Source organism: Sus scrofa, chromosome 14, assembly GCF_054392235.1.
Source record: "Sus scrofa isolate SSC_HxYL_T2T_F1_AM1 chromosome 14, Sscrofa_HxYL_maternal_Yorkshire_Landrace_v2.0, whole genome shotgun sequence".
Lineage (NCBI taxonomy): Eukaryota > Metazoa > Chordata > Mammalia > Artiodactyla > Suidae > Sus > Sus scrofa.
The window spans coordinates 94411593-94439340 of NC_139396.1; the positions used below are offsets into that span (position 1 = coordinate 94411593).

Genomic DNA, 27748 nt, shown 5'->3' on the forward strand with positions numbered 1-27748 from the left:
CTATCATTGATGTCTTTCATTCTAAATTAGTTCAGAATTAAAATTGATCTTGTTTGTAATATTGCCAGGAAAGATGAAAACATCTTGTCAAAAGGAAAATTTGCTATTTGTGTCTTTGGAGATGGCAAAAGTACCAATTGGCAACTCTGAGTTTATTTCTTGAAATTACAATTAATAAAAACAAGGAAGCGTAGAATTTAGCAAAACACTATCTCTTTTGATCATGGGATCACCGTGTCACTCACATAGTCTTAGGAGTATCATTAATTAGCTTGTTTGCTGTTACTCTGCCTCCTGAGGACAGAACTGAGCCTTAACCCAAGTTTCTTGCTCTAGTCTTTGTTATTGCACCAATGCTAACTTCCTGGAGGAGGGCTAGTTTTGCCAGACATGTCAGTTTTAGCTCATTTCTTTTGTGTATCCATTTATTTTTTTTATTATCCGGACAGAATGTGTTTTACTTCGAATTAATACTCAGTGGGTATTTGAATGCTTTCTACTAAATGCCACATACTGCTCTGGCCACTGTGTCTTCGGTGTTGAACAAAAAATAAGATATTTGTTCTCATGACACAGTTCACTTGGGGAGTCAGGTACTAAATAAGTAAATTATAATAAATGATAAAGTAAAACTACATGGCATGTGAAACCTAAATTTGGAGAATTCAATTTTGATCAGGAAGTTAGGGAAGGCCTCTTTGTGGAGACGAGTCAAATTGAGACTCAAAGGATGAACCAGTTAGGTTAAGGGTACTTGGTCTAGGACGAGAAGAAGACTGGCAAATCTGATGAACTTGGATCATTTGAGGCTGGTTTGGCTGGAGGGATGAATAGAGCCAGATGTGTATTGGCTACATGAGGAAATACAGTGTATGTTTAAAATAACACTTCATTAAAGTAAATGTTAGCTGTAGAAAACCGCACAGGTAAGCGTACAGCTTGATGAATTTTCACTAAGTGAATATACTAGAGTATCAAGCTCTTGGATAAAACCAAACAGACCGGAGTTCCTGTCGTGGCTCAGTGGTTAACGAATCTGACTAGAAACCATGAGGTTGTGGGTTCAATCCCTGGCCTCGCCCAGTGGGTTAAGGATCCAGTGTTGCCATGAGCAGACGAGGCTCGGATCCTCCATTGCTGTGGCTGTGGCGTAGGCTGGTGGCTACAGCTCTGATTAGACCCCTAGCTTGGGAACCTCCATATGCTGCTGGTGCAGCCCTAGAAAAGGCAGAAAGACAAAAGAAAAAAAAAAGAAAAAGAAAAAGAAAAACCAAACAGACCATTACTATCATCCCAGAGCTTTCTTCCAATCACTTCCTGATTTCTAATACTCCGGTAAAGTACATTATGTATTTTTGATTTTTTAATAAATGGAATAATGTGAAATTCATCTTTGTTTTCTGTAGTTATAAGTCATTCCGTTGTGTACTGTATGAATATAGACTAAAATTTATGTATCCTCTTGTTGATAAATATTTGGATAATTTTGTAATTGGGGCAGTTAGGAATAATAGTATTATGAACATTGTATTTGTCTCTTGGTTTATGTGTGTAAATTTCTCCTTCCTTCCTTCCTTCCACTTTTTTTTTTCCTTCCTGTGGCCTATGGAGGTTCCCAGGCTAGGGGTCCAGTTGGAGCTACAGCTGCCGGCCTGCGCCTCAGCCACAGCAACATCAGGTCTGAGCTCCGTCTGTGACCTACACCACAACTCACGGCAACACCGGATCCTTAAACCCACTGAGCAAGGCCAGGGATTGAACCCACAACCTCATGGATCCTAGTTGGATTCGTTTCCTCTGCACCATGACAGGAACTTGTGTAAATTTCTGTTCAGGGTGGATACCTAGGGGTGTAATTGCTGGGTCGTGGGATATATATATCTTCAGCTTTACCGGATAATACCAGCTATTTTCTAAAGTAGTTACTCTAATTTATACTTTGACCAGCCCATTGAAAGACTTAAAACAGAGCCCAGGAGTTCCCGTTGTGGCGCAGTAACGAATCCAACTAGGAACCATGAGGTTGCAGGTTCGATCCCTGGCCTTGCTCATCGGGTTAAGGATCTGGCATTGCCGTGAGCTGTGGTGTAGGTCGCAGATGCGGCTTGGATCCTGCGTTGCTGTGGCTCTGGTGTAGGCCAGTGGCTACAGCTCCGATTCGACCCCTAGCCTGGGAACCTCCATATGCCGCGGGAAGCGGCCCTCAAAAAGGCAAAAAGACCAAAAAAAAAACCAAAACAGAGCCCAGTATGATCAGATTTGTTTTTAAGAGATCACTCTGGTAGTTGTATAGAGCAAAGTAAGAAGAGTTGTAGGACAGCAAGATAGGAGACTGTTCTCTGTAAATTTTAAAAAAGGTTAGAAGACTAGTTTTCATTAGTGGCAAAAATAATCCACAACTATATCTGATAATTGGACTAGTTAATGGATTCTGTATTATTTCCATCTAACATGTTTTGGCATTTATAAGCCATTGATCTTTAACCCTTATATTTCTGTCATATTTAGGATTTATTGAACAAGGCTTATACATTTTCTTTGGAAATTTTCACAGAAATTTAGTCTTATTTATTAGTCAGTTTTATCCCAATAGCTTACACAATGTAACATCATGTTCAGAACTTTATAGCAGGTTTTTTTTTTTTTTTTTTTGGTCTTTTTGTCTTTTTAGGGCCACACCCACGGCATATGGAGGTTCCCAGGCTAGGGGTCACATTAGAGTTGTGGCTGCCACACTACAACCATAGCAACACAGGATCCAAGCTAGGGGTCACATCAGAGCTGTGACTGCCACACTACAACCATAGCAACACGGGATCCAAGCCGCGTCTGCAGCCTACACCACAGCTCATGGCAACACCAGATCCTTAACCCACTGAGTGAAGTCAGGGGTCAAACCTGTGTCCTCATGGATACTAGCTGGATTCATTAACCGCTGAGCCACGACAGAAACTACTATATAGCAAGTTTTACCGTAAGTAGTACATTGTAATAATTGATTTGAATTGGTATGAGTAATTTGGATTGTATGAGTTTCATTAAAGCAGTATAATTAAAGAACCTCATGGTATAATTAGAGATAACTTTTCCAATCCAGGTGTTGGATTAATTTTTTTGATTTGTTATAATGTTTATTTGATTATTTATAATTATCATCTATGGAAATGATTGAAATTAAGCATGTTTAATTTGTTTTCTTTTTTGCCTTTTCATTTTATTGTGGTAAAAAACATATAACATGAATTTATCCTCAACAGATTTTTGTATTTTTATGTTAATTTAATTTTAATTTTTTTAATTGTTATTTCTCCAATACAGTCTTTTTTCTACTGTACAGTATGGTGACCCAGTAACACATACCTGTACACATTCTATTTTCTAACATTATCATGTTACAACAGATTTTTAAGTGTACGGTACAGTATTAACTATATGCACATTGTACTAAATTTATTTATTTATTTATTTATTTTTTTTTGTCTTTTTGCCATTTCTTAGGCCGCTCGCGCGGCATATGGAGGTTCCCAGGCTAGGGGTCGAATCGGAGCTGTATAAATTTATTTATTTTTTTGGCTACGTCTATGATGTGCAGAAGTTCGTCATAGGGCCAGCGATTGAACCCAAGCCACAGCAGTGACAATGCTATATCCTTAACTGCTAGGGTACCAGGGAACTCCCTAAATTTGTTTAATTTTGATAAAATATTTGATATAAGTTCCTATTTCCTTGTGAATTCACAGATTAACTATAGGTCATAGACAATTAAATTTGAATTACAAAATGTGGTGGCTTCCAAATCATAATTATAAGCATTTTCCTTTTATTTCAGAGTTTTCTTGGAGGCTTTTTTGGTCCCATTTGTGAGATCGATGTTGTCCTTAATGATGGAGAAACGAGGAAAATGGCGGAAATGAAAACTGAAGATGGCAAAGTAGAAAAACACTATCTTTTCTATGATGGAGAATCTGTTTCAGGAAAGGTAAATATTTGTTTGGAGAATTACCTAGATGGAGGATATTAGAATTAGTTATGAAAGTGCTGTATGCTATTTCTAAATGTGAATGATTCTGCTAGAGGTGACAAATTTTTTTCAGAAGGTCGGCCAGAATCCTTGACTCATTAGAATATTTACAGATTCTTAAACTGGAAGGGTTATGGGGCAGTGTCTAAATTAAATTGCATGTGAAATTTTGTGTTTGTGACTGTGCCTCTGTTTAATTTCAAATAGTTTCTACAGCGGGGCTGTGATCCATTCACAGTTTCTCTTTTAACATAAAGTTGAGTTATAAAGATTGGGGATAATCCTCTAGTATATTTTCTAAAGATTTCTTTCTCATTTTTTATGGCATATCTCTCCGTACTGCTATCATAGTGTCTGTTGCTTTCATTTCTGGGTTCTCTGCAGCAGACTTAGGTTCATGCATGGTCAGATACATTTGTACTACCTTTTGTAAGGTTTAACTTTTTCCCCTTTTCCTTATCAAGTGATGTATAAGATTATTCTTACACTTTATGGAATATGATTTGTACTCATTACTCTTATGATACCAGAGAATGATAATATCAGAGTTCCCGTCGTGGCTCAGCGGAAATGAATCTGACTAATATCCATGAGGGTGGAGGTTCGATCCCTGGCCTCACTCAGTGGGTTAAGGATCTGGTGTTGCCGTGAGCTGTGGGGTAAGTTGCAGATGCGGCTCAGATCTGGCGTTGCTGTGGCTCTGGCATAGGCCAGCGACTACGGCTGCAATTTGACCCCTAGCCTGGGAGCCTCCATATGCCGCAGGTGTGGCCCTAAAAAGACAAAAAGGAAAAAGGAAAGAAAGAAAAGAATGATAATATCATAGATAAAATCAAACCATAAACCATTTGAAATAATTACTGTATCTGCAGCATGTGGACGCTCCCAGGCCAGGGATTGAACCTGGACCACAGCAGTGACTTGAGCTGCAGCACTGACCACAGTAGATCGTTAATCTGCTGGACCACACAGGAACTCCTGAATTTTTTAAAAAAATATGAAATATAAGAGTTTTTGGAGTTCCTGTCGTGGCTCAGTGGTAACGAACCTAACTAGGATCCATGAGGATGCGGGGTTCGATCCCTGACCTTGTTCAGTGGGTTAAGGATCTGGCATCGTCGTGAGCTGTGGTGTAGGTTGCAGATTCAGCTGGGATCTAGCGTTGCTGTGGTGTTGGCTGGCAGCTGTAGCTCCGATTCGATCCCTAGCCTAAGAGTGTGGTCCTAAAAAAAAAAAAAAAACCTAAGTAAATAAATAAAATGTAAGAGTTTTTCTTCTTTGCTTGTTAGGGTAGTATATACACATGGTAGACAGTTTGGGAAATGAAATATCTATAGTCCTATCATATAGAAATAATTCACTGTTAAAATCTTAGTGTGTTTCCTCCTAGTTTCTCTGCATTAATGTTAATGTGTATGTAATATATTAACCATGCTTTTTCCCTATTATTGGATGTATAAATAGTTTGTATTTTTTAGACTGCTCTTAGTACATCACCATATCTTTAGTAATACAGACATTTATATACACAATTTTTTTCTCCAAATTTCTGTAAGATAAAATTATTTGCTTAGAATGAATACTTGGAAGTGAGCTGCTGACCCAAAAGACATGAATATTTGAAGGGTATCGATACATATTAATCTGGAAAATTTGCATCGAATTCTATTTCCACTTAATGTCTTTTATTTCACCCAGGGTAGCACTGAATCTGATCACTTTTCAATCTTTCCTGTTTCAGTAGGCAAAAATGATATTCTTTGATAGGATTTCTTTGGTTACTTGTTAAGTTGAATTTAGGTTTATTAGCCATTTTACTGTATTGTCTATCCTGGTCCTTTATCAAATTACTTACTGTCTTAGCGTTATATCTTGAGTGTGCTCCTGTACTCACTGTAAAATACATCATAGTGTTGTTTATGTAATAGACTCTCACTAAATATTTATTTGATTTGTTTACTAACTGTTTTTAAGTCTAGTAGGGAATATGCCCTGTCTGGTTTGAAGTAATGTTATGTCATCTGGTCCAATTGGGAATATGTGGCTGATATTTATGGAATAAAGGAAGAGTGGAATGTATAAGGAAATAAAGTTACTTAAGTATGTTTTTTGTTTTGGTTTGTTTTTTTGCTATTTAAGGCTGAACCTGAGGCATACGGAAGTTCCCTTTAGGGGTTGAATCGGAGCTATAGCCGCCAGCCTACGCCATAGCCCCAGCAATGCAGGATCCAGCCACGTCTGCAACCTACACCACAACTCACAGCAACACCAGATCCTTAACCCACAGAGCAAGGCCAGGGATCAAACAAGCATCCTCATGGATCTTAGTTGAGCCACAAAGGGAACTCCCTTAAATGTGTTTTTTTAAAAATAGCTGGTGTTCAAATTACATTTTTGGAATTTGCTAAAGATTGTATGTAGACCTAATCAGTAAATATAAAGTACATTTTAAAAAATTTTAAATCTCTTACAGGTAGATATTTTCTGTTGCTCAAAAGATAATGTGGAATCTGATTATTTAGTGACCTGAGATTTTCTTCATTTTTATCTTCTTTAATTGTAAAATATATAGAAAACCACACAAAATAAAAATAAATTATAATAAGGCATATTTTCTTGTAATCACTATTCAAGTTAGGGAGAACTTTGCCAGCCACCATGTGTCCCATCCTAATCATAGCCTCTTCCCCTCAAATGTAACCACTTTGCTGATTTTTATAATAATAAATACCTTGTGTTTCTTAATTGTTTAGTCTACTCCTTTAAAAAATTTGATAGAGCTTTTAAATCTTATCTCAGATTTCCTCTTCATGCCTTTGTTTTCATTATAATTTATCTGTGGAAGTACTTGGGCCATTTGAACTATAGAATTTTCTGTGATTGTGCAAACTCACGAAATAGTTATTGCCTGTAAGTTGGCAGCTGGACCCAGAGGCTTGATTAGACTCAAGTTTGGTGGTGTGCACCAATATCCTTCCTAGTACTTGGTGATATCAGTGTTCTGGATTTTGCTCATTTTAATAGTTGGTGTGGTGGTATCTCATTGTTTTAATTCGCAGGCCCCTAGTAATACGTTGAACATATTTTCATGTTTATCTGCCAAATGTGTATCTTCTTCATTGAGGTGCCTATTCAGATCCTTTGCCTAATTTTCAGCTGGGTTGTTTGTTTTCTTCTTGAGTTTAAGAGTTCTTTGTGTATTTTGGAAAATTTACACCTTTATCAGATGTGTCTTTTGTAAATATTTTTTCCTAGTCTGTGACTTGTCGTCTTCTCATTTTCTTGTTACATGCATTAATTTCCACTTCCCTGACATCTCTCTACTCAGGTCGAGCAACTGTTCATACATTTCTTGGCCATATTCAAGGTTTCGGAGTTCAGGTTTATTTTTTTGTTTGTTTTTATTTGGGGGGGGGCTCATTTTCCTATTCAGTTGACTTTTTTTATTATTGATGTATAGGATTTTTTTGTTCTTGATGAATGTCTTTTATGCTTCTCAATATGGAGTCCTTTGTATATGTGTTATAAATATCTTTCTGGCTTGACTTTTCACTATCTTAATTGTTTCTTTTGTTGAACAGGAACTGTTAATTTTAATACTCTAAAAATGTTATGTTTCCTTTTTGTCCTTTTTATATCTATTTAAGACATCTTTGTCTGTCTTACCAACATGAAGATACTCTCCGGGTTCTCCTGTAATTTAAAAAAAAATTTACATTTCACATTTAGATTCTCAATTTGCTTGAAATTGATTTTTGTCTGTGTGACATAGGAGTGAAGGCTACTTCTTTGTTTGTTTCCCTTATGGATATCTGATTAACCCAGGACATTTATTGAGAAAGCCACCTTTCCCCCCACTGCACTGCTAAATCACCTTTGTCATAGATCAGAGGTTGTATGGGTCTATTCCAACCTTTCTGTTCTGTTCTCTGGTTTATTTGTGATGTATCCTTTCTCTTTTAAGAAATAGCCTTATTAATTTATATTCACATACCATAAAATTCATCCTACTAAAGCATACAGTTCAGAGATTTTTATTATATTTGTAGAGTTGAGCAACTGGTACCAGTATCTAATTCTGTAATGTTTCTGTCACCCCAAAAGGAACACCATACCACTAGCAGTCACTCCCTTGATGCCGTCCGTAGACTGAATGTTTGTGTCCTCATGAGATTCATGTGTTGAAATCTAATCCCTAATGTGATGTATTTGAAGGCTGGGGGGGGGGGTCTTTGGGAGATGATTAGGCCATGAGAGCAGAGCCCTTGTGAATGGGATTAGTGTCCTCAGAGAAATCTTAGGTGCACCTTCTAACATGTGAGGACACAGTGAAAAGACCAGAAAGCAAGCTTTCCCCAGACACCAACTTCTGGTACTTTCGTCTCTTGTTTTTATTATTATTATTTTTTATTTTTATTTTTATTTTTATTTTTAGGGCCGTACCCACGGCATGTGGAGGTTCCCAGGCTAGGGGTCACACTGGAGCTGTAGCTGCCGGCCTATGCCACAGCCACAGCAGTGCCAGATAGGAACCATGTCTGTGACCTATACCACAGCCCATGGCAATGCTGGATCCTTAACCCACTGAGCGAGGCCAGGGGTTGAACCTGTGTCCTCATGGGTACTAGTCTGACTCATTTCTGCTGATCCACAATGGGAACTTCAGATCTTGAGCTTCCCAATCTACTGAACTGTGAGCAGTGAATTTATGTTGTTTTTTAAGCCACGTAGTCTGTACTCTTTTGTTATAGCAGCCTGAATGGGCTAAGACAGCTGAAACCCACTAATCTATAAATGTGCTTGCTTTCTCTATGGATTTGCCTATTCTGGACATTTCATATAAATGGAGTCATAAAATAGGTGGCCTTTTGTGTTTGGCTCCTTTCACATAGCATAATATCTTCAAGGCTCATTCCTTTTTAAAAATTTTTGGTTAAAAAATCTATATATATAATAAAATTTGCCATTTTAAAGTATGTAATTCAAAGAAAAAATAAAGTATGTAATTTAAGAGTTCCCATCGTGGCTCAGTGGTTAACGAACCCCACTAGGATCCATGAGGAAGCGGGTTCTATCCCTGGCTTCACTCAGTGGGTTAAGGATCCAGTGTTGCCGTGAGCTATGGTGTACATCTTAGACAGGACTCTGATCCTGCATTGCTGTGGCTGTGGCATAAGCCGGTGGCTACAGCTCCGATTCAACCCCTAGCCTGGGAACCTCCATATGCCACAGGTGTGGCCCTAAAAAGACAAAAGACAAAAAACAAAAATAATAAAGTATGTAGTCAGTAGCATTAATCACCTGCACAGTGTTGTGCAATCATCACCACTACTTCAAAAATTTGTTCATCACCCCAAACAGAAACTTTGTACCCATTAATCAATGACTATACCCTTTTCTCTTTTCTCAGTCCATGGATACCTCTAGTTAACTTTTTTCCTATAAATTTGCCTGTTCCAGGCTTGTTCTGTTTCATATAAGTAGTCATACAGGATTTGTTTTTTTGTGTCTGCCTAATTTTATGTAGTATAATGCTTTTAAGGTTCATTCCTGTTGTAGCATCTGTCAAAACATCATTCTTTTTGATGGCTGAATGATATTACCATATATCTCTCTGTTGTATTATATGGATGTACCACGTTTCCTTTATCTATTCATCAGTTGAGGACATTTGGGTTTCTATCTGTTGACTATTATGAATAATGCTGTACACTTGTGGATAAGTTTTTGTGTTAATATCTTTTCACTTCTCTTGGTGTATACTTAGGAATGGAATTGCTGGGTCATACGTTAACTCTTTAACTTTTAGGGGAACTGCCAGACTTTTCCAGAGCAGCCACACCATTTTATATTCTCTCCAGCAATGTCTGAGGGTTCCAGTTTCTTCATATTCTCACATTCTTGGCAGTACTTATTATTGTCTGGGTGTTTTTTTTTCTTTTTTTTTTTGCCATGAACGTGGCATATGGAAGTTCCTGGGCCAGGGATCAAATCTGAGCAGCAGCTGTGACCTACACACAGGTGCAGCAATGCCAGATCCTTAACCCACTGTGATCGGCCAGGGATCAAACCTGTACCTTGGCAGCAACCCAAGCTGCTGCAGAGACAGCACCAGATCCTTAGCCCACTGTGCCACAGCAGAAATTCCTTGTCTCTCTTTTTTTAATTGACATCTTAGTGACTGAAGAGTGGTTGTGATGGTTTTGATTTGCATTTCCACTAACGACTAATAATATTGAGCATCTTTTCTTGTGGTTATTGCTATTTGTATATCTTTGGAGAAATGTCTGTTCATATACTTTGACCATTTTTAATTGTGTTGTCTTTTTATTGTTGAGTTGTAAGAGTTCTTTATATATCCTGGATACAAGTCTTTTGTCATTTATGTTTTGCAAATATTTTCTCTTTCTGTGAGTTTTGTTTTCAGTTGGTAGTGTCTTTTGAAGCACTGAAGTTTAATATTTGATGATATCCAGTTTATCCTTTTTTCCCTTTTGTTTCTCATGCTTTTAATGTCATCTAAGAAACAGTTGCCTATGCAAGATAGATTGAAGATTTACACCCATGTTTTCTTCTAAAAGCTTTGTAATTGTAGCTCTTATATTTAGGTCTTTGAACTATTTTGAGGTAATATTTCTAAATGGTGTGAGGGAGGGACCCAATTTCATTCTTTCTGTATGTTGACAGTGAATTGTTCCAGCCCTATTTGTTGAAAAGAACATTCTTTCCGCGTTGAGTTGTCTTGGGACTCCTGTAGCATGTACTTTTTAAAGTTAAAATTAATTTCTGTCTGTAAAAAAAAAAAAAAAAAATTACAAAGAGGGAAACAAAATTACCCATATGCATACATTTCAGAAGTAACTCATGTTAAGAGTTTTTCTTTTCTGCAGCTTTAAAAAATATAATTGGCATGATACTTGTATACAGTTTGACTATGCTTCCTTCATGTAACATATCATGCACATCTTCCCACATCATTTAAAATTCTTTGACCTTATTATTTTTATACTTCAATAATGCCCCATCATATAATGTACTATAATTTAGGTATTTCTTTTTCTGAGATATTAATTTGGAAGGCAAACAACTAACTTATCCTGGTTACAGATAAGGAAGATAGAGAAGTAGGAATATTTTAATGTATAGTTTACAAACAGAAGTAATGGACCCCTGGAGTTTCTGCCATGGTGCAGTGGGTTGAGAATCTAACTACAGTGGCGTGGGTCACTGTGGAGGTGTGGGTTTGATTCCTGTCCTCGTGCAGTGGATTAAAGGATCTGGCATTGCCACCGCTGCAGTGTAGGTCACAGCTGTGGCTTGGATTCAGTCCCTGGCCTGGAGCTTCCATGTGCTGTGGGTACGGCCATTAAAAAAAAAAAAAAAGTGGTAGTAATAGTAGTAGTAATGGACCAATGTTTTTATTGGCCCTTGATTTCTCTTATCTTTTGAGAAGCACTGTTTGGAAGAAAAGCTTTTAAGAATCATGTTACCAATGTTTTTTATAGTAAAGAATAAACCTGGAAGTATGCTTTTTTGTATGTTAGCTAATTGTTCCATTTTTGTGAATTTTATTTTTAATGTGTATATACTTTATATTTTGTCAAAAATGTATAAAATTAAGGTTTCCATTTGGCAGATATGAATTTATGGATTTTATTTTGGGGTGCACCTATGGCATATGAAAGTTCCCAGGCTGGGGTCGAATCAGAACTGCAGCTGCTGGCCTACACCACAGCCACCACAAGGCCAGATCCAAGCTGCATATGTGACCTTCGCTGTAGCTTGCAGCAACGTTGGATCCTTAACCCACTGAGCAAGGCTAGGGATTGAACCCACATCCTTATGGATACTAGTTGGGTTCTTAACCTGCTGAACCACAATGGGAACTCTGAATTTAGGGATTTTAGATTATATATTTTATTTCAAAAATGTCCAAAATCATACTCAAAATTTTTAGACATTCTATTTTTAGGATGAGTAGTAGACTCAGAACAATAAGCAATGCTTTTAAGCATAGGAATTATAACAATATATGGTTGGTTATAAAAAACTGAAAGTGATCTTTTTTTTTTTTTTTTTTTTTTTTTTTTTTGTCTTTTTGCTATTTCTTGGGCCGCTCCCGCGGCATATGGAGGTTCCCAGGCTAGGGGTGGAATCGGAGCTGTAGTCTCCAGCCTACGCCAGAGCCACAGCAACGTGGGATCCGAGCCGCGTCTGCGACCTACACCACAGCTCACGGCAACGCCGAATCGTTAACCCATTGAGCAAGCGCAGGGACCAAACCCGCAACCTCATGGTTCCTAGTTGGATTCGTTAATCACTGTGCCACAACGGGAACTCCTGAAAGTGATCTTTTAGGTCAGTTCTCATAATTAGAAATTACCTTACATTAAAACGCTGTTGTAGAATTGTTTTACTTTTTTTTTTCTTTTCTTGACCGCACCTGTGGCACATCAAATTGTCTGAGTATTTGACCAGAAAACACATTTGAGTAGTTGAAAGCTCTCTCATTTATTGATTCTTTATAGATCTCTAGCTCTAAGGAAGGATTCCTTCCTAACAAAGCAGGTGCTTTAAGTGTATGTTTAAGTAAAAGGTATATTAGTGATTGTATAATAGTTTTACCTTCTCTGGTGCTGTAAGGTCATCATGATCTAGGTATGTGATGGTGTCTCAAATTTTAGAAATGAATTCTTGAAATATTTATATATTGCATTCATCTGGAAGGAATCTGGTAGTAGGTCCACAAAGGATTGTTAACATCTCTTACAATTTCATGTTTTGGCAGGTAAACCTAGCCTTTAAGCAACCTGGAAAGAGGCTAGAGCACCAAGGAATTAGAATTGAATTTGTAGGTCAAATTGGTGAGTTTTAAAATAGTATTACTTTTTTTTTCCTTTGATAACTGAGTTTGAAGAGAGTTAGATTTGGCACTTAAATAATTGAATTAGAGCTTAGTTTTATGGAAGGAAGGATTTCTTTTGCATAATGAAAGGATTTATTTTATAAACACTAAATCATATTTCTTTTTTAATTGTATTAAATGATATTTGACTCATCTTGCCTTTATGATTTTACTTCTAATTACTGAAAATGAAAGGAGTTACCTAAGCTACCAGCCTTGAAAAATAACTCAAGTAAATTAGTTGACTCACTGAAATTTCCATCTGCATAATTTTTCACCAGCTTTATAGCAGTTTCATCTCAACCTTCACTTTCTAATTACCTATGCCATTTGTTTTCCTAAGTTAGTGTGTGCCTATTAGCCAGACTCTCCTGTCAATAGAAAATTCCATGTGGGGCATTCCTGTTGTGGTGCAGGGAAAACGAATTCGACTAGGAACCATGAGTTTTCGGGTTTGATCCCTGGCCTTGCTCAGTGGGTTAAGGATCCGGCGTTGCCGTGAGCTGTGGTGTAGGTCGCAGATGCGGCTCGGATCTGGCCTTGCTGTGGCTGTGGTGTAGGCTGGCAGCTGTAGCTCTGATTAGACCCCTAGCCTGGGAACCTCCATATGCTGCGGGTGCGGCCCTAAAAAGACAAAAAGACCAAAAAAAAAAAAAAAAAAATTCCATGTGAAAAGAAAAGGTGTAATTTCTTCTTGACTTAGATAAACTTGAGTATGTTTCCATACATGTGTTTCGGAGACGCTCTTGATTTAGCATAATTTAAACTAATAAATCTTGTGGTATTGCAGACTCAGAAAAGAAAAAGAAAATAGGTCCTAGCTTTCTAAGTTTTACTGTATGTTTTAAAAGTATCCAGATTGGGAGTTCCCATAGTGGCGCAGTGATTAACGAATCCGACTAGGAACCGTGAGGTTGTGGGTTTGATCCCTGGCCTTGCTCATTGGGCTAAGGATCCGGTGTTGTCGTGAGCTGTGGTGTAAGTCGCAGACGCGGCTCGGATCTGGCCTTGCTGTGGCTGTGGTGTAGGCTGGCAGCTGTAGCTCTGATTAGACCCCTAGCCTGGGAACCTACATATGCTGCGGGAAGTGGCCCTAGGAAAGGAAAAATAAATAAATAAATAAAAGTATCAAGATTGGAACAGGTGGATATTTGTTTACTTATATATTTTGGATGAGATTATACTTGAGGGGCAAATTGTAGTAATTATAGTTGATTTTAGTCTTTTGTGTATTATCATTTTATCGTTTTAAATTAATATATTTGCCTAACTAAAGCAAGACTTTTTTTTTTGCCTTGAAGGGAAGAAGTTCAAATAATTCTTAGAAATGTCTTGTTAAAACAACTTCTTATTGGGCAAACCCTAACTGTATTGAAGGAATTAATTCATTTTTTTAAAATAGAAATTTTCATTGTGCTATGCTACTTGAATTTTTTTATGCTAGGTAGAGCATAAGAGAAGGATAAAGGAATTCAGATCATAGCTCCGGTATTTAAAGTAGAGATAAATCCAACCAATAATTTTGATAAAAATTATTTGCATTGGAGGTAGAAGTTGGTTTTTAATGAGATGGATATTAATTGATCTTTTTGCTTTTTAAAATTTCTTAGAACTTTTCAATGACAAGAGTAATACTCACGAATTTGTAAACCTAGTGAAAGAACTAGCCTTACCTGGAGAACTAACTCAGAGCAGAAGTTATGATTTTGAATTTATGCAAGTTGAAAAGCCATATGAATCTTACATCGGTGCCAATGTTCGCTTAAGGTATGAATGTATATCAGAAACCATAGACAAACTCAAAGCCAGGAAGTAATGACTGCTATTGAATGTCTTATTAGAACTTCTAATTATAATTTTGGACTGGAAGACTTAAGATTTTTAAAATTCTGTCAAATATTTTTTCTAATACTGATCTGAAATAATTAATTTTAGAGAATCCCATTCTGAGAAGTTTTAGTAGATACACTTCTGTTGTTTGAATTGTTTCTTAGATACTTTGTTATGTAAATGGTTACTCTCTCAATCCTTTAGTTTCCCAATGAATCTCATTTAGTATTTGATTAAGAAGTGACTTAGAGAAATGTCCTCAATTAAGCTTGATGATAGTGCTCCAAATTCATCTAAAAAGGATGTACACAGTTCTTAAAACTGAACTTTGTGTTTATTTTCTTGTTGGGAACATTTATTTAAAAATTAAAACTCTTGGAGCTTCCCCCATGGCATAAGTGGTTTAAGAATCTGACTGCAGTGACCCAGGTTCAACCCCTGGCCCAGTGCAGTGGGTTAAAGGATCCGGCGATGCTGCACCTGCAGCATAGATTGCAGCTGCAGCCCTGGATTCAATTCCAGGCCCACCTGGGAATTTCCATTAAAAATTAAAAAACCTAACAAAATAAATATTAAAACTCTTTCATAAAGTAAACAGAGTAAGTTGACCCCAAAGGAGTTCCATCAAGGAGAAAATAGAGTTGGGGTTAATGTTTGCTCATTTAAAGTACTGAAATATATCACAGGAGATTTAACTTGTCCTCTCCATTAACTTCATAGGTATTTTCTTAAAGTGACAATAGTAAGAAGACTGACAGACTTGGTAAAAGAATATGATCTTATTGTTCATCAGCTTGCTACCTATCCTGATGTTAACAACTCTATTAAGATGGAAGTGGGCATTGAAGATTGTCTCCACATAGAATTTGAATATAATAAGTCAAAGTAAGTACCTTTCATAAACAGATGTTCAGGGAGAATTAAGATATAAGCCTTTTATAAAAGTCTTTGTAAATTGGTCAAAGTAGGGACGGAATCAACATTAATCTGATGTTAATGGACCAACAGAATACCTGAGCTAAAAAAAACTTCAGGAGTTTGGTTTTGCTTCTTACTCATTGCAGGTGTCTTTCATATTCTATTCTATTCCTGATAATTCTTTGCTTTGCAGTTTTTTTAATAGAGGAGCTTACCATCTCAGAAGGCAGCTAATCCTGTGTCTTTTTTCTTTTTTTTTGCTTTTTAGGGTTGCACTGCAGCATATGGAAGTTCCCAGGCTAGGGGTTGAATTGGAGCTGCAGCTGCTAGCCTGTGCCACAGCCACACTGCAATGCCGGATCCTCAACCCTCTGAGAGAGACTAGGGATGGAACCCACATCTTCATGGATACTAGTCAGACTTTTAACCCATTGAACCACAGTGGGAACTCCTGTTTCTTACTGTCTTGACATAAGTTTAGTCTGGTCATCTCTTTAAAAATAAGTAAAAAAGCTCTTTTTCTGACTACATAAGCAATATTGTTTTATTATAGAAAAAATTAACAATGTAGGAAGGTCAAAGGACTTTTCTTTCAAAGGAAGTAAAAATATCACATATTTTCAGTTTTACTGGTTAACCACTATTAATATCCTCCTGCATATCTTTCCACGGGAGGAGGCATATATGTTTATATATGTTGTATTTTTATAGAAATGGGCTCTTATTTTATTAATGCCTTTTTAAACTTTATTATTTCAAACATAGATCAAAGTATATGAACATTATATGAATCCTCAGCAGCAGTTGCCCCAGCAGTTGTTAAAACAGGGTCAGATTTGTTTTATTTGTGTTTGGCCCCCCCATACTCCCCAAGATGATATTGAAGCAAATTCCAGGCATTAATTTCATCCATAGTATTTATGTATCATTTTTAATATAATGTGTTATATTAAGCAATACTGTTACATCTAAAAATATTAATAATTTTTTTAGCATCTTCACATATCCAGTCAGTTTTCACATTTCCCTAATTGGCTTATACATGTTTTCCCAACATGGTTTGTTCAAATTACCATCCAAACAAGATTTGTTTACATCTAGTGGATTCAAACACATTGCATTCGGTTTTTTGGTTTTTAAATCTCTTTTAATTTATAGATATTTTTCTTTTCATTAAAGTTTATTTGTTTAAGAAATGGGTGTTTCTATGTACTCTTCCGTTAATGATGTTTATTAGTTGTCATGCCCCAGTTTATGTCACTGAAAATGTGAAACACAGGCCTTCAGAGTCTTAAATTATATTGTTGATAAAATTATTAGATAGTTTAAGGACTTAAAACTTGTCACTGGAAGCCTCCCTTCAGACTAACATAATTGTGTTAATCAACCCTTGGGATATTATTTCAAGATCCAAACCCAGGAGAAGGCTAAAAACAAAACAAAAAAAACCCTCTGGGAAATATAGGAATTACTACGGTATTTCAGGGTCCCTGGGAAAGGTCTTTGATTATTGGGTATTACAGCAACAAATTCAGCCTATGGAGTCTCTCTTTGTGGCCAGGTGATTTGTTAACTGCACTGTTCTAATACTCGGATTAAAGTGCTAAACACTTGTGTAGAGTTTTTAAATCTTGAGAAACATCTTCATACACAAATAAATATTTCAAGCATAAAAATCAATTTTCCATGCTTAAGTTCTTTGAAAACTAAGTTAATCTCTAAGTAGAGACTAACAATTAAATAGGTTAATTTTTCCCTAAGGTGTATGGATATTCAGGTAAAACTTTGAGTTCTTATTTTTATAGTAAAATGATGAATACTTTTTTGAAAAAAGGAACATAAAATAATATGAATAGTCAAAGTGGTATTCTTTATTCTAAAGATGTCTAACAAAGTCTTTCAGAACATATTTCACTTTTTACTTCATAAACCAATATTAAATAAGTGACATATATTCTTTCCCCAAAGGTATCATTTAAAGGATGTGATTGTTGGAAAAATTTACTTCCTGTTAGTAAGAATAAAAATCCAACATATGGAGTTACAACTGATTAAAAAAGAGATAACGGGAATTGGTAAGTTGAATTGAAATTCCTATATTAGTTGAAATTTTAAAGTCTTTCTTTTTTTTTTTTTTTTTGTCCTTTTGCCTTTTTCTAGGGCCACTCCCTTGGCCTATGGAGGTTCCCAGGCTAGGGGTCTAATTGGAGCTGTAGCTGCTGGCCTACACCAGAGCCATAGCAACTCGGGATCCAAGCCTTGTCTGCAACCAACACCACAGCTCACGGCAACGCCAGATCCCCAACCCACTGAGCAAGGCCAGGGACTGAACCCGCAACCTCATGGTTCCTAGTCAGATTCGTTAACCACTGCGCCATGACGGGAACTCCGAAATTTTAAAGTCTTAAAATACTGTTTAAACATGAAATAAATACACTCCTTGGATAATAATTTTGGTACTTTATATTGTTGGCAGTGAGATACTCATTTATGTTTTTTAAAAAATTAGTTTTTGAACACAATAAATTCACATGGTTCAAAAATAAAGTATGAGAGAGTTCCTGCTGTGGCATAGTGGGTTAATTATCCAGCTTATCTCTGTGGTGATACCAGTTTGATCCCCGGCCTGGTGCAGTGGGTTAAGGATCTGGCACTGCTGCAGCTGTGGCATAGGTTGTAGATTCGATCCCTGCCCAGAAACTTCCATATACTGCCGGTGCAGCCAAGAACAAAGAAAAAATTTATATTTCTTTTCCATAAACTGACTATCCATATTCTTTTCCCCATCTCTGTTTGATTATTAATCTTTCCCCCTTTTTTTTGGCTGTTCCTGCAACATGCAGAAGTTCCCTGGCCAGATTGAACTTGAGTCACGGTAGTGACAATGCTGGATCCACATCTGCGGCATATTATTGTTCTTGGGCTAGGGATCGAATCGGACCTGCAGCTGGGGCCTAGCCACAAGTGGGGCAACACCGTATCTGAGCCACATCTGCACCCTACACCACAGCATTCAACAACTCCAGATCCATAACCCAGTGAGCAAGGCCAGGGATCAAACCTGCATCCTTACAAAGACAATATCGGGTCCATTGAGCCACAGCAGGAATTCCTGGATCCTTAACCACTAGGCCACCAGGAAACTCCTATCTTTTTCTTTTGACTTGTAGAAACTCTGTGTATTAGGAAGATCAGTCTGCTTTTCTGTATTAAGAGCAGCAGAAATTTCCCTGGTTTGTCTTGCTTATGGTGGTCTTTGTGATGTCGAAGTTCTTGATATTTATATAAGTCAAATTTATCAGTTTTTGCTTTTATGGACTCTGGGTTTTGTGTTAGACCTTTTTTTACAGTGGGGCTCTAAAAATAATTTTCTGTGCTTGATTTTACTAAAGTAATACATTATAGTTTGGGGATTTTTGTTCAAAGTTTTAATTCATTTGGAATTTGTTCTGAAGTAAGAATGAGCTATGGATCCAACTTTACTTTTTTTCAGATGGTTGACCAGTTGCCCCCAGATTGTTTATTGGATCATAACTGCTTTTTAATTTTAATTAGTTTATATATTTAGTTCCCTTTAACTTTGCTAGTTGTCTATTGAAAATAATTTTAGGCGGTACTTTTAAGAATTTATAATTGGTAGTCATAATTATAGACATCTGTAATTTCTTAAACTCCATTTTTTTCACCTTAAAAGTGATTTAAAGATACTAAAACCAAACTTCAGGTTCTCATTTGTTTAAAAATAAGTTGGGGAGGTTCCCATTGTGGCTCAGTAGTAAAGAGTCTGACTAGTATCCATGAGGATGCATGTGCTATCCCCACTGAGGTTTGCTGGCGTTGCCACAAGCTGTGGTGTAAGTTGCGGATAGGGCTCGGATCCCATGTGGCTGTGGCTGTGGCATAGGCTGGCAGCTGTAGCTCCTATTCGACCCTTAGCCTGGGAGCCTAAAAAACAAAAAAGAAAAAAAAAAAAAAAGAACTATATGTCAACCAAGCATTCAGTTTGATCTTTCGTCTATGTTGAAATTCATCAACTCCTAGAGAACTGTTTGGGTGTTGCAGGGAAAACTAGCATGTCAGAGGTGCATTGCTAGTTTCTATTTAGCAAATAGTAGAAATGATAGAAGGAAGCCTGTGAAGATTATTTCTGAACTGTATACAATTTACCCTTGGACAACATGGGGTTTGAACTGTATGGTTCCACTTAGAGTGGATGTTTTTTCAGTAGTAAATAATACACGACTGCATGATCTGCAATTGGTTGAATTTGCAGATAGGAACCTCAGATAGGAATGGAGGATATAGAAGATGGACTATAAATTATGCACAGGAGTTCCCGTCATGGCTCAGTGGTTAACAAATCCTACTAGGAACCATGAGGTTGTGGGTTCGATCCCTGGCCTCGCTCAGTGGGTTAAGGATCTGGCATTGCCATGATCTGTGGTATAGATTGAAGATCCGCGTCTTCAACTGGATCGGCTTGGATCCCACATGCTGTGGCTCTGGCATAGGCCAGTGGCTACAGCTCTGATTAGACCCCTAGCCTGGGGACCTCCATATGCCACGGGAGCAGCCCTCGGAAAGGAAAAAAACAAAAACAAAAACTAAAAAATTATGCACAGATTTCCCTGCATGTACAGTCAAGCGCCCGTAGCCCCTGCAGTTTTTCAAGGATCTCCTGTATTACCTTTGTGAAGAAGCGAGTGAAACATTCAGTTGAGTGGTAAGTGTAAATCAAGAAATAGAAAAGAATGATCAACATTTCACAAAAGGGGAAGTTATTAGTACTAAAATATTATAGTTGGAAAATAGGAAGAAGCCATAAGGCTGGAAATTATATTCTAGCTATGTTTAAATTAATATCCTTTACATTATTGCACTAGGACCCAGTACTACGACAGAAACAGAAACGATCGCTAAATATGAAATAATGGATGGTGCACCAGTAAAAGGTAATAACACCTTTCACTTCTTTTGTGTTAAAGGTAGTGCAAAGAGTGTATTCATGGCAGTTTAGTTTGAAAGTATTTATTCAGTGTGAAAACATTTGTGAATTCTTAAAATGATCCTTAAATGATCATTTTTAAGATCATCTTTGTATAAATACTGAGAAGACTGTGATAGTACTTTCTAGTCTGAAATAAGGTTTAATTTCTTAGTTTAAATTTAGAATTTAGAGGAGACATTTATGTATGTCTTTTGCTTAATTCTGAATTTGTAATATTTTAATTGTCTTCTGTTTTAATAATTTATTTCTGTAGAATTTTTTTTTTTTAGGACCGCACTTCTGGCATATGTAGGTTCCCAGGCGAGGGGTCAAATTGGAGCTACAGCTGCCAGCCTACACCACAGCCACAACAACGCAAGATCTGAGCCAAGTCTGACCACAGCAGTTCCGGATCCTGAACCCACTGAGTGAAGCCAGGGATCGAATCTGCATCCTCATGGATCCTAGTCGGATTCATTAACCGCTGAGACACGATGGGAACTCCCTGTAAATCTTTTTTACTCATGGTAAACATAAGGTGCAATATAACTGAATAGTAATTCCTGTGCAGTTTTGGAGTTCTTATACCTCCCAAGAAAATAAGCAGTTTCCTTATTACTAGATAATCTTCCATGTCTAAGATAATGAAGCCAGTATTTATTATTTTAAATTTATGCCTTTGGCTTTTTCTTATTCTGTTAGTATTACTTCAAAAAGTAGTCACCATTTGTTGAGTGCCAACTATAGATGAGGCATTGTACTCTCAGGTGCTCTAAAGTTCCGTCCCACCCTTTGAGTTAAGTAGTGGTATCCCTTATAGATGAAACTGAGATGCAGAGGTTAAAAAAACTTGTTAAAGGTGATAGTGTGGGGGAAGCGGAACTTTACCCCTACTCATCTTAGATTTTCTGCTGGAACTCTTTAACAAAAAGATTAATAAAAGAAAAACAGTTTATTAATGCATGTAGTGCACATGATGCAGGAGAAACCTCAAAAAAAGTAACTCAAAGCAGTGACTTAGAATTTCAACTTACATAGCATCTTCAAAAGAACAATAAATTTAGAGAGAAATAATTGGGCAAAGAAAAGCAGTTTAGGTTTCCAAGGACAGCAGACTGGGCAGGTAAATATGCGGGGGGGAAGCTAATGAAGTATGCTTGTTTGCAGATTCCTGTGGTGCCATCCCTGAGCTAAAAAGAGGCTGTCTCCAGCAAAAGGAGAATTTAGGCGGAATAAGGGAACCTTTTCTGCTTTTTCTGTTTGTCTTCAGCTCACAATAATTTTTATGTCAAAGCAGCATAGTTTTTGGTGACATATCTGGTTTTCTTCCATAGCTAATCATTATAGAGTTGGAGTGTGAGTCCAGGCCTTTCTGACTCCAAGACCCATGAATGTTGTGTTATGTAACATTATTTTGTAAAATTGTAGCAGCCACAAATATTTATGTAAAGTGAGGAGTTATATATCTTAAAAGAAAGAGATATACATGAGAAAAGTATTACATAAAAAAAGATTCAAAACAATATGTAAATAGTTACTCTTAGGAAAAGAAAAACCATGAGACTCTGAATAGCAGTCTTTTTGGTAATGAAAGAATGTCATCATCCTGAAAATGATTAAAAATTATGGTAGGAGTTCCTGTCATGGCTCAGTGGTTAACGAATCTGACTAGGAATCATGAGGTTGCGGGTTTGATCCCTGGCCTTGCTCAGTGGGTTAAAGATCCACCGTTGCCTTGGGCTGTGGTGTAGGTCGCAGACGCGGCTCGGATCCCGCGTTGCTGTGGCTCTGCCATAGGCAGGCAGCTACAGCTCCAATTGGACCCCTAGTCTGGGAACCTCCATATGCCGCGGGAGCGGCCCAAGAAATGGCAAAAAGACAAAAAAAAAAAAAAATTATGGTAAACTTCATGAAAGCAGAAAATAACAAAAATAGTAAAACAGAACTTACTGCTGGGACTGTTTTAGCTTTTTACCTATATTAGTCCATACAGCTCTTACAAATTCTTTACAAGATGGATGTTATTGGTGTTCCGCATTTTACAGATCAGGAATTTGAAACAAATAGAATTGGGATTTGAATCCAGGCATTCTGGCTCTACAGCAGTGGTTCTCATCTATGGGCATTTCCCCCCTTCCCCAAACCCCCTCCCCTGGGACATTTGGCAATACCTGGAGACATTTTTGGTTGTCATATTTGGGGAATGCTACTGGCATCTAGTGCGTAGAGGCAAGGAGTGCTGCTGAACTTCATACAGCGCATAGGACTTTGCCCACAACAAAGAATTATTGGGCCCCCAAAATTAGTAATGTCAAATCTGAGAAACCCTGGTCTAAAGTTTTTGTTATGCGGCCATCTCATTAGGTACTGAAGCGTTATTTAATCTTCTCAGTAATGCTTAGTTTTAGATGTTACATAACTGTATTTAATCATCTTTTAGAATTAAATGGAAATTGCTTTTCTTTTAGGTGAATCAATTCCAATAAGACTGTTTTTAGCGGGATATGACCCAACTCCAACAATGAGAGACGTGAACAAAAAATTTTCAGTAAGGTACTTTTTGAATCTGGTCCTTGTTGATGAGGAAGACAGAAGGTACTTCAAGCAGCAGGTATGGTGTCACCCAGCTGGTATTTTGTTTTTTGGCAGTTCTAAAAACACCTGGGAAGCATTCACTTTTGTAAGCTTTACTAAACAAATGGGGGTTTGTTTCTAAGTAGGTTGAAAACACTGAGAGTATGATAAAGAAATAGGCATGGGAGTTCCCATCATGGTGCAGCGGAACCGAATCTGACTAGGAACCATGAGGTTGCAGGTTCAATCCCTGGCCTTGCTCAGTGGGTTAAGGATCCAGCATTGCCATGAACTGTGGCATTCTGCAGGACTCTAGAATGGACTATAATTTGGCAGTGCTTTTATTTTTCTCTTGAAACTTCTGTTTTTTATAAAAACAGTATGTGCTGGGTTGTTTTTTTTTTTTAATCAGGTAATAAAATTCTACCACCATGATGTTTTTCAGTCAAATTTATATATGTTTTTAGATTATAATGTTGATATTATTCTTTAATTTGCTTTTTTAGTAGTGTCTTGAATATCTTTATCAACAAATTGAGATTTCCTTTATCAGTTTTAATGACTGCATCAGCTTGATGGGTTTTGATGTTTCTGTTGTCCCCTAATTAAACAATGCTGTTATAAATGTCCATGAGATGACCAAAACCTAATACTTTTTTTTTTTTTTTTTTTGCTTTTTTAGGGCTGTACCTGTGGCATATGGAGGTTCCCAGGCTAGGGGTCACACCAGTGCTGTAGCTGCCGGCCTTCGCCACAGCCACAGCCATGTGGAATCTGAGCCACGTCTGGGACCTACACCACAGCTTATGGCAACGCCAGATTCCTGACCCACTGAACAAGTCCATGGATCAAACCCGCATCCTCATGGATTCTAGTCAGATTCGTTTCTGCTGTGCATGAAGGGAACTCCCCTAATACTTTTATAATGTGTTTATTATAGGAGTTCCCATGTGACTTGGTAGGTTAAGGATCTAGCATTGTCACAGCAGTAGCTTGGGTTGCTGCTGTGACACAGGTTCAGTCCTGGCCTGGGAACTTCTACATGTTGTGGATGTGGTCAAAAAAAAAAAAAAAAGTTTATTATAAAACTTGATCTCATTTGAAAATCAGTTAAGCCTTCCTTTGGTGAATTTTTAATAAAGATTGTGATTAGAATGGCCTTCTATATTCTGAATTAGATTAATAAATATTTGAATGTCAGTTGAATGTCCAAAACTAAATTAGCAATTATTTTGTGCTGAGTACTGTGAGGAATACTACTTTTTAATAAAAAACTTTTTCCCCACTTTTGGCCACACCCATGGGATATGGAAGTTGCCAGGCCAGGGATCAAATCCTAGCTGTAGGTGTGGCAACACTGGATTCTTAACCCACTGTGCTGGGCCAGGGATTGAATCCACACTGCCTCAGAGACAATGCTGGATCCTTAACCTGATGTACTACAGAGGGAACTCCATTACTGCCTTTTTAAATATGGTTTGTTCTCAAGGTCCCCATGTTGCAGATATGTGGAAAAAGAAAAATCATATAATTAACGGAAAACTTAGTAATTTGGAAGAAAGACAATTTATTTCACTAATGATGCCATAATGCCATATAATTAAATGTAGATAATTTATAACTTCAAATTAGATTTTTATGAAATTTACAATTTCTGAATCAATTACATATCGTGGCCCTATTGAGTAAGTATATTGCTTCCCATGGGCATTCATTTCAATGTTTAAATTTTGCTATATTGGTTAATTAAAAAAAACAAAAAACAAAAAAAAAACAGCAAAGAACCTGGAGTTCCCTGTGTGGCTCAGTTGGTTAAGAAACCTGACTAGTATCCATGAGGATGTGGGTTAATCCACTGTGCCTTGCTCAGTGGGTTAAGGATCCTTGCTCAGTGGGTTAAGGATATGGGTTAATTCACTGTGCCTTGCTCAGTGGGTTAAGGATCCAGCATTGCCACAAGCTGTGGTATAGGTTGCACTGGTGGCTTGGATCTGGCATGGCTGTGGCATAGGCCAGCAGTTGTAGCTCTGATTTGACCCCTAGCCTGGGAACTTCACATGCCTTGGGTGCAGCCCTAAAAAACAAAACAAAACAAAAACTTAGGCAGAGGAATAGAGAAGAGATTTGCGGAATATGAAGGGAAGATGAAGGGAAGGTTTACCTGAAGTGCACTGGAGGCAGAGAGTAACCCAGTTTGGCTGGTGGGATACCAGAGTCTAGGTAGGGAAGACTGTGATGTTGATAAATTGGGTAAAGGTTATGGAGGGCTTTGAATGCCAGGTTGGAGATTTATCCTGGGGGAATTGAAAACTATTGAAAAGCCATGAAAGCAATGTTTTAGACCAATCTGGTAGTGATAGGAAGGATGGATTAGAAAGAGGGCCTCAGGCAAGAGAGGAAGAGCCATCTACCAGGAAGTTATTTGAGTATTTAAGGTTGAGGTGACAAAGGCTTGACTTTGGATAGGACAGTGGAACAACAAACCAAATGACAGATTTTTTTGTAATTTTTTAAAGCAGTAGTAGCTAGAACTTTGTGCCCGATTGGATTTGTGATGGTGGTCTGCATACCTGTTGGTGGGGGGAGCATAGCTGGCCAAAGGGGAGGTCTAAGATTAGAATTGGGAGAAAGTGGGTCAGTCAGAAAAGAGGAGGGTTTTTGTAGGGAAGAAGTTAGATTTGTTATTGTTAAAATTGAAGTGAAAATTTAAGGGTGAAAACTTAATGATGTGAGGACGTTAATTTCTTATCTTGCCTTTATCTTACTAGGAGATCATTTTATGGAGAAAAGCTCCTGAAAAACTGAGGAAACAGAGAACAAACTTTCACCAGCGATTTGAATCACCAGAATCACAGGCATCTGCTGAGCAGCCTGAAATGTGAACTGAATAGGAGAAAAAAAGAAAAAAACTCCTATATACGTTGAGATTTAAGTTTGGCAAGTTAAAGGTGGTTGCAGCGTGTGAGGGGGGAAAGGCCAAAACTCCATTTGTAATAGTCTTCCTTTATCTTACAGTGCTGAATTTATTTTATGATATAACTAAATGTTATTCATGTATATACATTAAAAAAAAGTGCTTTCTTTGAAACACTGGAACTTCTTTAAACTGCCTTTTTTTTTTTAACCGTACACTTTGATTTGATGATAAGTACTCACATGCATTAGCATAAAATTAAAGATTTTCATGTGAGTAAGCTAGTATTTGTAATTTTGCTTTCTTCACAATGTTGATTATAAACCCTTTTCTTTTTTCACGCTAATGATTACCTCTGATTCTCTTCATGCAAAAAATTAAATATTTTGTGTTCAAATAAAATTAGAAAACCTGAGTGGCTCTTATATCCTGCAAAAATTTAAAACGTGGCACCTCAATATTTTTGAGAACTACGTTTATGTTTTTACATGTGTAAATTCACATTTATGTACGAGAAATGAGTTTACCATTCTGTGGCTTCTGAATTTTGTTCTCTTTGAAGTCTTCTGTGGTATGAGTATTAAATTTTTTTTCCCCCCCTAAGGGATTACGTGGAATGTCATTGTAGCCTTTTTTTTTTTTTTTTGACCATATTAAGTAACCATTTTGGTACTACTATCCAATAGGTACCACTGTAGGTTTTATACAGTGTGGAGCTGACTCAGTTGGCATTTTAGAATCTGTTAAAATTATATAGTTTTTCCATGAATACTTTGGAAAAAAAATTTCTGACTTAACCTTTTTACCACAAATATGCAAATGTAATTTTCTTGACTTCACAAATATTCTCTTCCCTTTTCAGGGGAAAAATCTGAGGATGGGAGACTTAGGATAACCAGTGAAGTGATAGTTACCCAGATCTGGACCATTTCATGTTTGTTAAATTGGAATCTTCACTAGGTTCAAACTCAAATTTAAACTTCTTCACCTACTATTTAAATATTTTTAACATTAAATTCAAGTAATTTGTTGAAAGCCTGTAAAAAAGAGGGTTGCAGTCATCTCTTATGCTATGCATGGGGTCTGATCTCAAATACACTAAATATGGGGTGTAGAAACTAAAATGAAGCCTGCTATGTGAAACTACTTTCACTTATGGTCAATGGTTTTTGTACCAATATTTTTTTATACACTTCAGTGCAAGTCCTGTCAGTTAACCTTACTTTATGAGTAAGCTAAATAACCCAAATTACATTTAAGCCTGTTTTACTACTACGGCACTTTGAAAAATGCTCAGAAACCAACTTCTTAATTGGCAAAAGGTTCCATGTACCATGTGCTGAAGCATCTACTTTAAATGTGGATATCTGTGAATGATAATGTTTTCCTTCATGTAAGTGCCTGTTCAGAGTTTCAGAATTTAAAAATGCCAAATATTTTCATGGTCACTTGCATGTAGAAATCTGGAAAATATTCAGAGAAAATCTGAAAACCAGTTGTATTTAACCGGCCTCAAATTGTGCAACCATGATGTAAAATAAAGAATTTGAAACAGGTACTGAGCTTGCTATTTGAAATATTAAACTATTCTCAAACCTC

General features: G+C 37.1%; 1 protein-coding gene and 1 long non-coding RNA gene across 7 annotated transcripts in view; both read left to right on the forward strand.

Annotated features, from left to right (window-relative positions):
- Nucleotides 1-27748, forward strand: part of VPS26A (VPS26, retromer complex component A) — a 31042-nt gene extending 3294 nt beyond the window's left edge. For 2 of the 6 annotated variants that reach the window (XM_021073762.2, XM_084997143.1), the window contains exons 2-8: nucleotides 3830-3979; nucleotides 14537-14693; nucleotides 15477-15641; nucleotides 17643-17749; nucleotides 20558-20626; nucleotides 23130-23272; nucleotides 26004-27748. In XM_021073762.2, coding sequence (XP_020929421.1) covers nucleotides 14641-14693; nucleotides 15477-15641; nucleotides 17643-17749; nucleotides 20558-20626; nucleotides 23130-23272; nucleotides 26004-26117 — 651 coding nt within the window. In that variant the 5' untranslated portion in view covers nucleotides 3830-3979; nucleotides 14537-14640 and the 3' untranslated portion in view covers nucleotides 26118-27748. Of the gene's footprint in view, nucleotides 1-3829; nucleotides 3980-12809; nucleotides 12886-14536; nucleotides 14694-15476; nucleotides 15642-17642; nucleotides 17848-19610; nucleotides 20627-23129; nucleotides 23928-25278 lie in introns of those variants that run through there. The other 4 variants (XR_014828046.1, XR_014828045.1, XM_001925999.8 and 1 more) reach the window with 4 other exon arrangements.
- LOC146396860 (uncharacterized) lies at nucleotides 4909-8947 on the forward strand. Its single transcript, XR_014828057.1, has 2 exons — nucleotides 4909-8165; nucleotides 8620-8947. It is a non-coding gene; the product is annotated as an uncharacterized LOC146396860 (long non-coding RNA).